Source organism: Rattus norvegicus, chromosome 5 (assembly GCF_036323735.1).
Source record: "Rattus norvegicus strain BN/NHsdMcwi chromosome 5, GRCr8, whole genome shotgun sequence".
Lineage (NCBI taxonomy): Eukaryota > Metazoa > Chordata > Mammalia > Rodentia > Muridae > Rattus > Rattus norvegicus.
Window position 1 is genome coordinate 128163649 of NC_086023.1, and position 15884 is coordinate 128179532.

Consider the following 15884-nt stretch of genomic DNA (forward strand, 5'->3'; position numbering starts at 1 on the left):
GCCTTTGGTAGTCTCCAGGAGCACTGACAAAGGGTTAGAGAAGGGACAGGGAATCAGGTGGGCAACAGTGACTTGGTGCCTTGGCATTTGCATTAGCTCGAGCAAAGGTGAGGTGGAAGGTAACAAGCTCCTCAGACCTCTGCACACCTAAGTGCCTGCCTCATCTTCTACCAAGACCTGAGCTCTGGTGAGCATCCTCAGCACAACCCTGGTCTGGAGTCACAGAAGCATAGGTTGGGACAATGGAAGACTGTTGGGGAAAAAACAGTACCAGTTTAGACAGATGCTGTTGTTGTGTTTTATAAAAAAGAGAGAGAAGGAATGTGCTTTGGTGGACAGTGGTTTGGGGCAAGTGGGTGCCTCCGATGGCCCATGCTGAGGCATCCCTTCTCCCTGAGGTACCAGGTACAGTATAGAATAGAGTTCATTAGAGCATGGGGAGGGGAGTTGAGGTGGTAACAGAGAAAGACAGAGTAGGGAAGTAAAGGCCAACTATGAGCATGTGGAGAGAGGGGAGGGGGTTGGGGAAAGAGGGTAAGGGGCAAAAGCAGGAGAGAGAGGAGGGGGCAAGCAGCCCCTTTTATAGTGAGTCAGGCACACCTGGCTGTTGCCAGGCAACTGTGGGGAGGCGCCTAGATGAAATGCCAACAGACTATACCAGATACCCCCATTCACACCTTCCCGCTAGCAAAGGGAATACAGTGTTCCCAGGTACTAGGACCCAGGTTCACAAACTAAGAACCTTATTATCTGAGGCAGTGAAGAGCAGAAGCAAGGTGATATGTAGCCAAGGCGCCTTAACTTCAGATCCATCTACCTGTTCCTTCTCATTGCTGGGACTGTAGCTTGGAATAGTTAAGAATGAGTTCCTTCCTCAACTGATGCTCAGAGAGGGCTTACGCTACAACTCCAGTTAAGAGACTTGGCCAGAAAGATGGGTAAGAGTGAGTGAGTAACAGTGCTTACTACTCGAGCAGAGGACCCAAGCTTGGTCCCCAGCCCAGCTGACAACTGTCTGTAACCCTAGCTCCAAATTCAATGCTCTTCTGGCCTCTGCAGGCATTTACTTGGACGCACGCATGGATGTAACACAAACACACGTGCACAGAGTAATGTCTTAGGTCCGTACCACACTAGCTAAAGGCACAAAACTCTAATACCCAGGGGCCTACAGAGATGGCTCAGTAGTTAAGTTCATCCGCTGCTCTTCAGAGGACTGGGGTTTGGTTCCCAATGCCCATGTGGTAGCTCCCAGCCATCCTAACTCCAGTTCTAGTGGATCCACTGCCTTCTGATCTTGGTGAATACCAGACTCACACATGGTGCCCAAACATGCAGGCCACTAACACACAGACACAGACACAGACACAGACACACAGACACACAGACACACACACACACACACAGAGAGAGAGAGAGAGAGAGAGAGAGAGAGAGAGAGAGAGAGAGAGAGAAGAGAATCTAAAGAAAAAAGCTCTCTAATATCCAAAGAGGAATTTACTATTTACTTTCTCAATGGTTCTGCAGGGCACAACTGCAGATGGTGTTCATTACTGCCAGGGCTGGTTCTCATAAAACCACCCCCTTTTGTGTCCACATTAGGAAAAGCATCCACTGAAATGTTCTGCAGCCTTTCTGGGGCCCTTCATCTTTCTCTCAGCTTTGGACATAGCTTTTCCAAAGTGAGGATTTCCAATGTACTCTTTTCTCTCACTTCAGTCCTCAGCCCCAGGCCTGCACTTCAACCCCACATGTTCACACACACACTCAATGATCTGATTCCTCAGATTGGAGGAGAAACAAAAGAAAGTTAAAGCTGTCAGGGTCTGGCAGCTCATGCTGGCAGCCCCAGCACTGAAGCAGTAGCATTGCTGCGCTCAAGGCCAGACTCAGCCACTGCTAACCTGGAGCAGCTGAGGAAATGAACAACACCAAGGTCTCCCTAAAGTTTTCTCCCCTGTTCTGAAGGAATAAGAGGGACCCAATCATTTCTTGTTTTTTCAAGACAGGGTTTCTCTGTGTAGTCCTGGCTGGGCTTGAACTCACTAAGATCCACCTGTCTCTCTGCCTCCCACTGCCCAGCCAAGGACCCAATCTTTTTGCCACAGAGAAAAGCAAAAGACAGTCAGTTAATAAATGCCAACAACTGGTAAACCAAAAACTGGTTTCAAAATCCCATTACTCAAGAGACGAAAGTCCTGTCTTTAAGAAGCAGCACCCGCAAAAGGGCCCTAGGTCAAAAAGGGCGCTGGGGTTGTGGGGGTCTCCGGAAGCTTGTGAAGTGCATCCTGAACTCCTTCAGGATGGAGGACACCATCTGCCTCACCTGGGCACTGGCCTGATCGTGCTCCTGGATGTCGTACATGAGCTGAAGTCCTCCTTCCTCTAACAACAGCTTGCAGTATTTGCTAGCTAAAAGAAAAACAGACACTCCATGGACAACTGGCATTTTAAATGTTCACATTTTACCACATTCGCAGAAAGACTGAAGTCTTTAAGGCCTAGGAATTAACAGGTAAAAATGAGTCAATTCCTCGGTAATTAGACATGATGAAACCACAGACGGTCATTATAGTGTGTTTCTCCCAGACAACGCTATGCTTCAAACCTCTTTAGGTCTAGCTTTTAGGAAAAGGAGCACACCAGAGCTGGAGAAATGGCTCAGCAGTTGTGACTTACTTACTGCTTTTGCTGGTTCCTTGTATGTCCAAAGGGAACTCCAACTCACCAACTCCAAAGAGCTCCAATGAACTGAACCTTAACTACAGGTGGATTTCTGGCAGTAAGATACGGCCAGTACTTCCCAGGACCTTGTGAAACTGTTCTCCCAAAAGCAATCATTTCCCCCGACCTTTAGCAGAAGGGACCTACGGCTACTGTGGTGCCTATTAGCATATCAAAGCTCATGCTGGCCTCCGGGCTCTCTCAGGATCACAAATACACTACACATTTCAAAGTCCTACCCTTCTCACCTCCTCCCCTGCCCCAACTCCCTCCAGCTCAGGAGCGTCCCTCCCCCACTGCTAGATGCCCATTCTCTTTATAGCCCAAGGGTGTCTCTTTACAGTAAAAGAACAACAGTAAGAGACAACGACAGGGGCTGGAGAGATGGCTCAGCAGTTAAGAGGACTGACTGCTCTTCCAGAGGTCCTGAGTTCAATTTCCAGCAACCACATGCACAATCATCTGTAATGGGATCTGGTTCCCTCTTCTGGTATGTCTGAGGACAGCTGCAGTGTACTCATACATAAAATGAATAAATAAATCTAAAAAAAAAAAAAGAGAGAGAGTGAGACAAAGACAAAGGCAGATGGGTTCTGGGGATCCAACTCAGGCTGTTAACCTTGTTCAGCAAGTGTTTTTACCCACTGGGTTGTCTCCCTTGACCCAGGAAAGAGTTCCTCTTTTCTTTCCTTTTTTTTTTTTTTTTTTTTTTTTTTTTTGCTTGCTTGTTAGTTTAGTTTTGTTTTGGAGACAGGGCTTTCTCCGTGTAGCCCTAGCTTTCCTGGAAATTACTGTGTAGACCAGGCTACTAGCCTCAAACTCAGAGATCCACCGTGGCCTCTGCCTCCTAAGTGCCAAAATTAAGTGTGTGCTACCACTGCCACCACTGCCTGGCTTTACTCTTTTTGTTTGTTCGGTAGATAGAACACTGTCTTAAAACAATTCTAAACTCACTCATTACACAGGATATTAACTGGAAAACAACTGCTGTGAATGTACATTGAATACATACGGTTTTTATTGCAAACATGATGTATGGCCCACAGTGCCCAGCGCTGAACTTCTGGCTGAGAGAAGTTGACAAGGAGTGGGGGAAATGCTTTGAAAGATCTAAAAAGATACAAAGATGCCAATTTAGGACTCTAGGATATAAAAAGTTTCAGTATTTTCCCTAGAGGGTCTGTTCTGTTATGCAGTCTATATAGGGGGGTGTACTGGCTAGTTTTGTGTGTCAGCTTGACAAAAGCTAGAGCCATCAGAGAGAAAGAGCCTCAGTTGAGGGAATGCCTCCACAGATCAGCTGTGAGGCATTTTCTCATAAGTGATGGGGGAGGAGGGCAGCCCATTTTGAGTGGTGCCATCCCTGGGCTGGTGGTCCAGGACTCTATAAGAAATCAAGCAGAACAAAGCCAAGGCGAGGCCAGTAAGCGGCCCCCTCCATGGCCTCTGCATCAGCTTCTGCCTCCAGGATCCTGGCCTGCTGGAGTTCCTGTCCTGGCTTCCTTCCATGATGAACAGCAATGCAGAAGTTTAAGCCAAATAAACTCCTTCCTTCCCACCTGCTTTGTGGTGATGGTGTTTTCCTTGCAGCAATAGACCCATATCTAAGGAAGGGAGGAACAACTTCACACTGTCTCCCTTGATAAGAAAACTGAGCCTTAAAGCTTTTAGAATTTTCTGAACCACAGGATCTGAGCACAAGGCCACTTGGTGTAATTCCTTATCACTGTGTCACTGCAGAGTACACAGAAGAACAGACTGAAGCGCTAAATACTTTAAAATTACCTGTAGGTCACCAATGCTGACATGTCACACCGTGAACTTGGCCAGTTCTGGATGGTTAAGTGCTGTACTCCAAAAGAGAGGGAGAAACCAAGAGTAGAGTGTGCTGTTGTTTAATTCTATTGCTTAAAATAATAACCACATAGGCTATTTCACATTACACATTGAACATTTTTTTAAAATGGGATTGATTTTAAAAAGATTTAAAGCAGAGCTGGAGAGATGGCTCAGTGGGTTAAGAGTTCTGGCTGCTCTTCCAGAGGTCCTGCACCCATACAGTGGCTCACAACCATCTGTAACTCCATCCCCAGGCAATCTGATGCCCTCTTCTGGCCTTTACAGACACTGCACACATGGTACAGAGACATATGTGTAAGCAAAACATCCATTCATATAACCTAAAAGGTTAAAAAAAAATCTTTTAAACAAAGCAAAGACCCCCTTTTAGAGATAGTGGCTGACTGTGCATTTACTTATACATTTTCCTTAAATCTTTTTGTTTTGTTTTGTTTTTCGAGACAGGGTTTCCCTGGCTGTCGTGGAACTCTGTAGACCAGGCTGGTCTCAAACTCACAGAGATCTGCCTACCTCTGCCTCCCAAGTGCTGGGATTAAAGGTGTGCACCACCACCTGCCTCCTTAATTCTTCTAGGAACTAGGACTGCCAGGAGCCCCAGGTCGGCCTGGGCTGCAGAGTGAGGCCATGTTTGAATAAGCAAACAACAAAACCACCAGGCATCTGGCTGAAAGGTTCAAATGATTGGCTTAGCAGAGCCTGACCTTCCCAAAAAGGTTCTGATCAGGGCAACCTGATGAGCCATTAAGGGTGAGAAAACCACACTGAACAGGACATCTAAATGCTCCATGTTGAGGCAGCCCTGTCCCCACTTTCTTCCTTCACTGGGCTTCCTGAGCCTTTCTGGCTGTTTCCATGAAAACAGAAGTTTCTTCTCTGTGTAAGCTCTGCCTAAGGACACCTAATCCACACCTCTCCAACCTGAAATCCCAGCTGATACATTCCACTCATTACACATTTCACTGGCTCCCAGGAAAATGTGAAAATACAAACATTTAGATGTGAGAGAGGGGGTTGGGGATTTAGCTCAGTGGTAAAGCGCTTGCCTAGCAAGCGCAAGGCCCTGGGTTCGGTCCCCAGCTCCGGAAAAAAAAAAAAAAGAAAAAAAAATAGATGTGAGAGAAATGGCTTGGCAGTTAAAAGAGCACTCGTTGCTTTTGTAGAGGACCAAAGATTGGTTCCCAGAAGCACTTTGGGCAGCTCACTTCTGCCTGCAACTCCAACACCCAATGCCCTCTTTTGGCTTTCACAAGCAGTTGCATACAGGAAGTATTCTCTCTCTCTCTCTCTCTCTCTCTCTCTCTCTCTCTCTCTCACACACACACACACACACACACACACACACACACACACACACACACACTTTAAAAAAAATACAAAACTCTGAAACTATCGTTTGAGTTAGGCATGGTGGCTCACACTGGCAATCCAAAAGCCCAGCAGTGAGTCAAAGGCAGGAGAACCACCATGCATCTAAGCAGAGTCTGAGCTACACAAAGAAACGTACTTCAAAAATAAACAACAAAATCCGAACAGAAAAACTAAGAAATTATTGCTAATAACATTTAATGGGATGAGTGGCAATTCACTAGACGCAGAGTTTTTCTAAAACTCATGATCAAGAAAAGTAAGTTGGCTCCCTCTCTCCCTCTCCCTCTCCCTCTCCTCCCTCTCCCTCTCCCTCTCCCTCCGCCCTTCTCTGTCTCCTTTCTTTCTTTTTTTTCTGCCTCTACTCCCTTCCCCAGACACCTTCCCACGTCCCAAATAAACTTCATTTCTTCAAAAAAAAAAAAAAAAAGAAAAGAAAAGTAAGTTGTCTAAGAAATTACTCTGGATTTTGTAAAGACTGATTCTTGTACCAAGTCCTGGAGAAGAGCACGCCTTCGCGGGCTGTGGGATAGCCATTGCTGTCTGTCACAGGTCAGGTGGGCTATTACTCCTGCAGCCAAGAAGCTCACTTCTATGTCGCTGCTGTGGAGCAAACTGACGGTGTGTTCCATCAAATCTTCTGTCACCAGCGCGGGAGAGAGCTCTCTGACTTCAGCCATGTTGTTCTACAGGGCAGCAGGGCAGAGCACAGCAGGACAGGAAAAGGATGAGGAACTAGCACCTTCCCCATTGCTCCCTTTACACGAGGAGTCCCAGCACTTACCCCAGCTCCCCACCTCCCTCCCAATCCACCCTGTCCTGAGGACCACAATCATTAACAGCGAATCACAGAGTAGAGCATTTACTAAGTGCTAGGCACAGCGCGAGAGGAAGACAAACAGCTTTGTCTGTATTATCTCTCAGTTAATGTCCAATCCTGCCAAGAAACTTGACAGGTTTGCACCGCTAGTAACTGCTTGAACTAGGGAGTTCAAATCTAGGCCTCGCCAGATGCTTTACATTGCTGGGGTTAATTCAATGTTACATTAATTAACATTGTAATTTAAAAAGGAAAACTGCCGCCCTGTTGGCTTTAACAGATTACATTCATCCTCTATGCTGTGTAATAAATCACCACAAACTTACTGGCTTAAAATAATGTTTTTACCACCTCACAGCTCCTACAGGGCAAGAGAGAGGGCATGACTCGGCTTGGGTCTCTACCACGAGGGCTCACATTGTCACATCCTTATCCAGAGACTCCAGTGAGGCAAATCTACTTCCAGCCTCACTCAGAATTCATTTCCTGTGGCTGCAGGACTGAGATCTCAGTTTCCTGTTAAACTCTTAAAGGATGTCTGAAGTTCCTGGAAATGTGACTGTCCTTCTCCAAGCACATCCTTGCTGACATTCTGAGGCAGTGGAGATTCTGTGGGTTGTATATGATGTGACAGCCTACCCGAGGCACCACCCTCTGTTGGTGGGGAAGGAAGAAGTGGTAGGACCTGCTCATACCAGAGGGGAGAGGTTTGCATGAAGAGATCTAAACTCTGAAGCCTCACCCATTAGGTGCTTTGTATTCAGAGGCTTTACAAAGGCCTGGAGGGGTGAAGTTGAACCACGATAAAAAGTAAAGTTAGCACTTCAACTCCTTCAGTCCTCAGGGCCAGTTTGAGGCAGCCATTGGCCTCTCAACTCCTTCAGTCCTCAGGGCCAGTCTGAGGCAGCCATTGGCCTCTTTCTGAGGTCCAAGCTATTCAGTCTTTCCTTCTGCAGCTGAGCCCTGGATAATAACGCATTAGTTCCCAACAAAGAGACACAAGTTCCACTAGCCTAACTGATGATCAAACGCTCTTGTAAGTCTTTAGCAGTCTACCAGGCTCCCAGGAGGACAAAAGGACTGTTGTATTAGCATATAAGGCGTTTCCCATCGAAGACTACAAGGTTCCTGTTCAACTTCCTGAGATTATCTTCTACTGCTTTCCCTTTTCCCACTTTTCCTCCAAATTCCCAACTCTTCTAGCCACTCCTAATTTCTGAACCATGGAATATCTTGATCAAGAGGCAGCACAGACAAATGGTTTTAGAAGTTTCTGAAAATTTAAGTGCCTTGAGAACCAGTGGGCTCCCATTGGAAAGTCTGGAGCCAGGCCGCCTGCCTGCGTTTGCTCTTTGGTTCTCCCTCTTTCTAACAACGCAAGACAAACGGTTCCTGCCTGCACACTGTAGACGGAGTGCAGTCTGAACACATGACTCTGCTTAGCTCGAAAATAACTGTTTCTGACATTCCTTAGCAATGGGATTCTGCTGCTCCTCCCGTGAGGGATGACCACTGCCCTCAATCCCAGCTTGATCTTATCAACTGCCTTGGTTGACATTAGCAAGCAGGATACAAGCAGGGTCTGGGAAGGTCCTGTAGGTGAGGTCCTGCCCTCCATTGCCACTCTGAGGTTCTTAAACCACAAGACTCGGCAGACCATAGTGTCATCTCTCTGACAGCAGGATCAGGTCATCTAGATATTTCAGCCACACAAATCTCTCCTCAAGACCAGCACAACTGCAGACACCAAATTATAGGCCCACTTGTTCCTGAGGGGAGAGAGTGAGTGAGTGAGAGAGAGAGAGAGAGAGAGAGAGAGAGAGAGAGAGAGAGAGAGAGAGTGTATATAGGTATATAGTGCACATGTGTATGGAAGCCAGAGGTCAACATATGCTGTCTTATGCTGTCTTCCTCAATCAATCTTCTTACTTATTCAGACAAGATTCCTCACTGAACCTAGAGCACAAAAGATTTGGCTAGACTGGCTAGGCTGTGAGCCTTTTGTTTTTGTTTTTATTTTATTATTTTATTTTATTTTCCCTCCTATCTCTGTGTCTCCAATGCCAGGATTACAGACCACATCCAGCTCTTTACCTGGGTACTGGGGATTCAAGTTCACGTTCTTGTACTAAGCTGTTTCCTAGTCTCTCTCATTTGGTTGGTTTTGATTTCTGAGTCAGGATCTTCCTATGGAGCCCAGGCTGGCCTCAAACTTGTTTTCCTCCCTGGAACTGGAGTTACAGCTGGGTACAATACATCTACAGAGTTTTCAGTAAATAAGAGAGCTACCATTATTTTTTTAACTTTTGATTTTATTTTGAGTATGTCTGTATACCATGTGCATGTAGTGCCTACAGAGGCTAGGAGAAGACATTGGATCCCCCAGGACTGAGTTACATGATTGTAAGCTGCTATGTGGGTGCTAAGAATCAAATCTAGGTCTTCCAGAAAAGCAACCAGTACTCTTAATCACTAAGCCATCTCTCCAGCCCCAGACAGCTACTATTTTAAGTCACTAAGATGTAGGCTGTTCACAGCAACAGAATTACCATACAAGGGTTATGTTTGCTCAGAATTTAATGGAAATTAAATGAATCTATGCATTTAAACTGACTACAGCAGTGCCCATCACAAAGTAGGTGCTGTATGAGTTTTAATTAAAGTCAATTCAATCAGTTCATCTTACCAAAAGTCCAAGCACTTTGCTCTGTATTGCAGACACTGAAAATGTCTATAAGAAAGAATACTCAGGTTACTTTATCACGAAGAAAGAACTTGATATCAAAACGCAATCCCGTCTTCCCACCTCTAAGACTTGGACGATGGTTGCTAATCCTTCATTTTCAATAAAGTACTTGCAGGCCAATGGACACTCATCCGTAAGGTTCCAAAGCGCTTTCAGAGTAAACAAGAGGGTGACATCATTTAAATTCTCAGCCATCTTTTGTCTGATGATTGTTAGAAGTTCCTAAAAGCCAGAGACAGAGTTAAACCTACTCACTTCTGTGTAAGAAGGGGAAGAGGGTCCTACAAGTGGAGCTAGTAATACGGCTTGGTTCATAGAGTACTTGTAGCACACATGAAGCTTTTCAGTTCTAGTCCCGGCCTGGTCACAAATACCTATCTCAGACATACATAAAATAAATCTTGCATTTTGTTTTGAGACAGGGTTCTCCCAGGTAGCCCTAGCTGTCCTAGAACTCACTATGTAGACCAGGGTGGCCTTGAACTCAAAGAATCCCATTTCTGGCCTCCAGTGCTGGACTAAAGTTGTACACCACCACATCTGGTTAGCTCAGTGAATAAGGACACTTTCTTCCCTCTGTCTTCTTTCTGGTTTTTTGTTTGTTTTGTTTTGGAGACAGGGTTTCTCTGTTTAACCCTGGCTGTCCTGGAACTTGCTCTGTAGATCAGGTTGGCCTCCAACTCATAGAGATATGCCTGCCTCTGCCTCCCAAGTGCCATGACTTAAGGCATTCACCATCACTGCCCAGCAGGCTAGAGTACATCTTTTTTTTTTTTTTTTTTTTTTTTTTTTTTGTTCTTTTTTTCGGAGCTGGGGACCGAACCCAGGGCCTTGCGCTTCCTAGGCAAGCGCTCTACCACTGAGCTAAATCCCCAGCCCCTAGAGTACATCTTAAGCATGGAGGCACGTGCCCTTAATTCCAGCAAAGAAAGGCAGAGTTTTAGGCCAAACTAGTCTACATATCAACTTCCAGGCCTGCCAAAGCTACATACTGATACCCTGTCTCAAAAAAAAAAAAAAAGAAAAAAAGAAAAGAAAAGAAAAAAAAAGGACTTCTTGTTGTATTTTATAAAAAAGAAAAGGAAACCAGGGATGAGGCATCCCTTCCCCCTAAGGTACCAGCACAGGAAGGAATATACAGTATAGAGTTTATTTAGGGCATGGGGAAGGGAATTGAGGGAGGAGAGGGGAGCAAGGGGAGAGTGAGAGGGGGTTAAATGCAAGCCATGAAAATATGGAGAGTGAGAGGGGAAGGGAAATGGGGAGAGAAGGAACAGAGAGGAAAGAGGGCAAAAGAGAGTGATGAGGGGCAAGCAGCCCCTTTTATACTGGGTCAGGCACATCTGGCTGTTTCTTAAGTAAACATCAGGACTTGAGTTTGAATTCTAGCACCCGTATAAAAACCTGGGGTTTGCTAGTTGCCAGCCTAGCTCCACCCTTAGCGTGAGACCCTTTCTCCAGGAAGTAAAGCAGAGAGTGACAGAGCAGGACACAGGGCTTTTGGCTCACTGTAAAACAGGTACCTACCCCCCTACCCCCTCATACAAAGAGCTTGAGTGCCAGACCTGGGCTCGAGTGTTTTTAAACCATTGTCTTTAAAAGTATATTTTAAATTACAGTTTTATTTATTGTGTGAGTGCATACATGTACATGTGCATGTGCGTGTGCCTGAGAATGCATGTACCACTTTGTATGTATGAAGGTCAGAGGACAACTTTCAGGAATTTGTTCTCTCCTCCCATATGGGGACAGTGAGCAAATGCGTGTTGTTAAGCTTGGTGGCAAGGTGCCTTTCCCCACTTTGTCACTTCTCCAGCCCGCTCTGAGTGTCAGGAGGTTTTTGCTCTATCTCTTCTGCAATCCTCCCGTCTTCCCCAGTGCTAGTTCCTATTCGCCGCAATATTAAGGTGCCATATTTTCACTCTCCTAGATTATGACTATTATTATTCAAGAAAGTGGCATTTGCCAGGCAGTGGTGGTGCACACCGTTAATCCTAGCGCTCTGGAGGCAGAGGCAGGCAGATCTCTGTGAGTTCTAGGCCAGCCTGGTCTACAAAGTGAGTTTCAGGACAGCCAGGAAAACTTTTGTCTCAAACCCCCAACTCCCTCAAAAAAGTGCCTCATCTGATTCATATCTGGCTGGATCTGACCCTCCATTTTGCCTTTCCCATTCAAACACTGCTGCATTTCACATAACCTCTTCTCTATTTATTACAGAATAAAAGGACTTAAAAACCACATTGATAAATTTCTTCTATTTTCACAGTTATTAAGGGCCAAGGATATGCTTCCGCTACAAGGCCATGGGATCGATTCCCAGCAAGCAGGGTAGGACAGGAGGGGGCGGTGACCACCTCAGCCTAGCAGCTCACCTTGACTGCTAAAGCAAGCTCCTCCTGGAACTGTTCGATCTCCTCAGGTGAGAGCTGAAAGCAAACAGAAGGCCCAAGTGAATCGCCAAAGTTCTCCCAAGCCCAGGGAGGGGCAGAAATGGTGACTGTGGCACACGCCCACCTTCAGGGCTAGGATGGAGGTGATGCTCACTGCCATCATCTGCATCTTTGGGCTCTCACGCTTGCACACCCACCTCAGAACAAGCCTGGCAGCGTCAAACCTGAAAGGCAGAACATATTTTTCCTCACAATCAGGTTAAGTTTACAAAATTATAAATAACAAGCGGAAATAATCCTTTATTCTCTTTCCCTAGAGTATGCACGTGGTTAAAGACTGACAGCAGAGGGGCCCTGAGGCCCAGCTCCAATGAGACGCTCCCCACTGTTAAATGCTTACAGAAGAGGGCCTCAGAGGGCCCCATCCCTTAAGCCTACCCAGTTAATGGCTTAGAGCAGAGGGAAGGACACTTTCTTCAGTGGTGTGGCCCCTGATAAGCTGCCCATGCCCCCTCCTTATAAATAAACCCCTCACCCATCCTCCTGTAAGTATTCCTAGTCGAATCAAGCTAACTGGTTCACACAAAGACATGAAGGGCAGAAGGGTGACTGACTAGTTGTGAAGAAGAGGCTCAGGCTGGAAGGAAACAAGAAAGCAATGGGAAATGAATATAACTTAAGTATATTATACAGGTATGAAAACACCACAATGAAATCCAGTATTGTATACAACATACACTAAAAAAAAAATTAAGAACATTTCAGAGAAAGCCCAAGAGAAGTGCCTTCCAGGGATAAATAAATAAATAAAACATGGGATGGGCAGTCCAGAAAAAGTTCATTGGGGGGGGGAGGTTGGGGGGGATTCTATACCCCAAAAAGACTGAAGAAAAATAAGGCAATGTGTAATTTGTAAGCTGAATTGTAAATAGTACGAAAATGCTGCAGGAACAAAGTCACCCATCCTTAGCGGCTCACTCCATCAGCGCTCAGTTTAGACTTCACTGCTCTGCCCTCTGGCAACAGCCCCCAAATGTTTACGTTCCAAAAACCTCAATAGAAATAGCTACAGTATGGGGTTGGGGACTTAGCTCAGTGGTAGAGCGCTTGCCTAGGAAGCGCAAGGCCCTGGGTTCGGTCCCCAGCTCCGAAAAAAAGAACCAAAAAAAAAGAAAAAAAAAAAAAAAGAAATAGCTACGTAACTACATAACACCTCAGAAGGACAATCTCAAAAAATGTGAATAACTAAAAATAACAGAAACAAGTTCTTCACAACACTTCAAAGCACAGCTATATTCCTATCTGATCCTCTTAAAGAGCCATTATTTTACAGAAGAGGAAGTTCTGTGCAGAAGGAGGAGGGCTAGAAGAGCTTGGTGTTTCCTAGCCCCACTGGAGTCCCTTGGATTTGTGTAACCAGGATGCCACCAATCACTCTGTGAAAGAGGCTCAAGAAAACCTTCTGCCCAACACCTTACCTCAGCCTTAACCAGGCAGGCCCCCATTACACTAGTAATCCGAAGCCAGGACCACCAGTGAGGCTGGCCCGAGCTCAGTCAGATGACGCTCTACCTTTACTTGCCTGTCAAATGGAACGTCCATAAGAATCCTGGAACTGGTTAAGGAGAGAAGGCAATTCTTCTGTAACTTTTAGGGAACAAAGGACAAACATTCATAAGCAAATGTGATACTCCATTCCGAAAGAAAGTTAAGACCGGGCCACCGCTGGAGAGACGCCTCAGCAGTTAAGAGAGCAACCAGTGCTCTTCAGAGGATCCGGGATCAGTTCTCAGCCCCCGGACGGCAGCTTATGACTGTCTGTAACTCCAAGATCTGACATCCTCTCACAGGCATACATACAGGCAAAACACAAAAGTGCACACACACGCGCACACACACACACACGCGCACACACACAGGCACACACACACAAACAGGCACACACACACAGGCGCACACACACACACACATACATACACACACGGCTGACATGACTGATGAGCTTAAGAACCAACTCTTATTTTTAACTTGGTGTGTGTCTGGATGTGTGTGTGTGTGGGTATACATGTCTGTATGTACACATGTCATAGCACACAAACATGGAGGTCAGAGGGCAACCTGGTACAATCCATTTCTTCTTCCAACATGTGGGACCAGGAGATTGGCCTTGGATTACCAGGATGGTGGCAGATGTCTTTACTTTAGCTACTGCCAGAAATAGGATTTAAATGGACTCTTGTTACCCACTCTTTCAGTATGTTTTGCTTGACTCATGTTTTTAGATTCACCCTATGTTTCACGTAGCAGTAGTTCACTTCTTTCTTGTCAGACAGGAGTCCTTTAAAAAGTACATTACATCGCTGGGTGGTGATGGCGCCCAACTTTAATCCCAGCACTCAGAAGAAAGCAGAAACAGGGGAATCTCTCTGAGTTGAAAGCCAGCTGAGTCTATAGAGGGAGTTCTAGGACAGCCGGGGTCACCCAGAGAAACCATGTCTCGAAAAACTGAAGAGAGAAAGAAGCCCTAACTAAGACAAACCTCATGCATGCTGGGTAAGCGCCCATTCCACCGAGCTACATTGCCAGCCCAAGAACTTTCAATGGTGATGGCTTTGGTTTTTGGTACTGGAGCGAGCTGGAAAGCAGGGCCTTAACCTTACATATGCTAGGCAAGTCCTCTTTCACTGAGCTACACATGTCCCCACCCCCAAAAAAGAAAAAAAATTCATAGACTTTGCTGTTTATAACCTAAGATATCTTTGATTACTAAGGAGTCAAATTTGCTGCTAAACATTTCATGGCTTTCATTTTTAGCACACACATGCACAGGAAGCAGGAAGCAACTTCTGGAAGGTAGTTTTCTCCTTCCATCACCTGTCTCAAGGATCAAACTCAGGTCTTAAGGTTTGGCACTCTTACCTCCTAAGCCAACTTGTCGGCCCCAACTCAACTTTCTCCCCTGCTGGGGTTTTTGTTTGTTAGAGACGGGCTCTCCCGTAGCCATGGCTGACCTTGGCCTGAAAATCCGGATCCTACGCTTTCCCCCTCCCAAGTGCTGGGATTACAGGTGGGCATCACCACATCTCGCCTGATGTGTTAATAGATGATTCTTAGCAAATGATTTTGTCTTTATGTTTGTATTTTTGGTTCTTTAAGATGGTGTTTCTCGGGGTTGGGGATTTAGCTCAGCGGTAGAGCGCTTGCCTAGCAAGCGAGAGGCCCTGGGTTCGGTCCCCAGCTCGGAAAAAAAGGAAAAAAAAAAAAAAAAAGAAAAGAAAAGAAAAGATGGTGTTTCTCTGTGTAGCCTTCCTTGGTTGTTCTGGAACTCACTCTGTAGACCAGGCTGGCCTCAAATGCAGAAGTCTGCCTGCCTTTGCCTCTCAAGGACAGGGATTAAAGGCGTGCGTCACCAAGCTTTATCAGCTTCATTTCTTATCCATATTTCCTGCTTCTTTCTATAACATTAAGTCCCATTTTATCCTTAAAAACTGCAATTCAATAATACATATATTCATAAATGTTTTCTAAAGTTAAAAATCAGTCAAGTATTTAATTCAAATTACCTGTTGGTAGTAGGGGAAATTTTTCGTTGCTTTGAAAAGTAGATAGGTGATCTCTGACAACAGGCGAACAGGCATTCCCCTGGCCAGGCCCTGGTGTGTTAGGTTGAGGGCACAAGCACTGGCTGTGAACTGCACTGGCAGATCCAACGGATGGTTCCTCATTCCTATAGCCACAAGCTGAAGATAAATTTGCTTTTAGTGGGATTCGACTGTAGGGCCTTAGTGCACCTCACAGGAGCTACAGAGGGACTGAGCCTTGCCCATGGGAAAAGCTGGCAATGGCCAGGAGCCAGAAAGGTGGCAGCTCAGGGCAGCCAGGCGCCACCTTCCCGAGAGTGGGCGGCCACGAGGGCCTGAATCTACGTTGGTGCTTGGGGGGGAAAGTCTGCAACAGGCAAGAGTCCAGTGGAGAGAGA

At 45.9% G+C, this 15884-nt stretch overlaps 1 protein-coding gene across 1 annotated transcript in view; it reads right to left on the reverse strand.

The window, feature by feature from the left end:
* Positions 1-83: 83 nt before the first annotated feature.
* Positions 84-15884, reverse strand: part of Zyg11a (zyg-11 family member A, cell cycle regulator) — a 38731-nt gene continuing 22930 nt past the window's right edge. The window contains exons 5-14 of the mRNA XM_233348.11: positions 15469-15645; positions 13488-13552; positions 12030-12129; positions 11888-11941; positions 9576-9737; positions 9456-9500; positions 6441-6635; positions 4510-4571; positions 3737-3834; positions 84-2412 (exon numbers count right to left, since the gene is read on the reverse strand). Of these exons, the coding sequence (XP_233348.6) occupies positions 2237-2412; positions 3737-3834; positions 4510-4571; positions 6441-6635; positions 9456-9500; positions 9576-9737; positions 11888-11941; positions 12030-12129; positions 13488-13552; positions 15469-15645 (1134 nt within the window). The 3' untranslated portion in view covers positions 84-2236. The remainder of the gene's footprint in view (positions 2413-3736; positions 3835-4509; positions 4572-6440; positions 6636-9455; positions 9501-9575; positions 9738-11887; positions 11942-12029; positions 12130-13487; positions 13553-15468; positions 15646-15884) is intronic.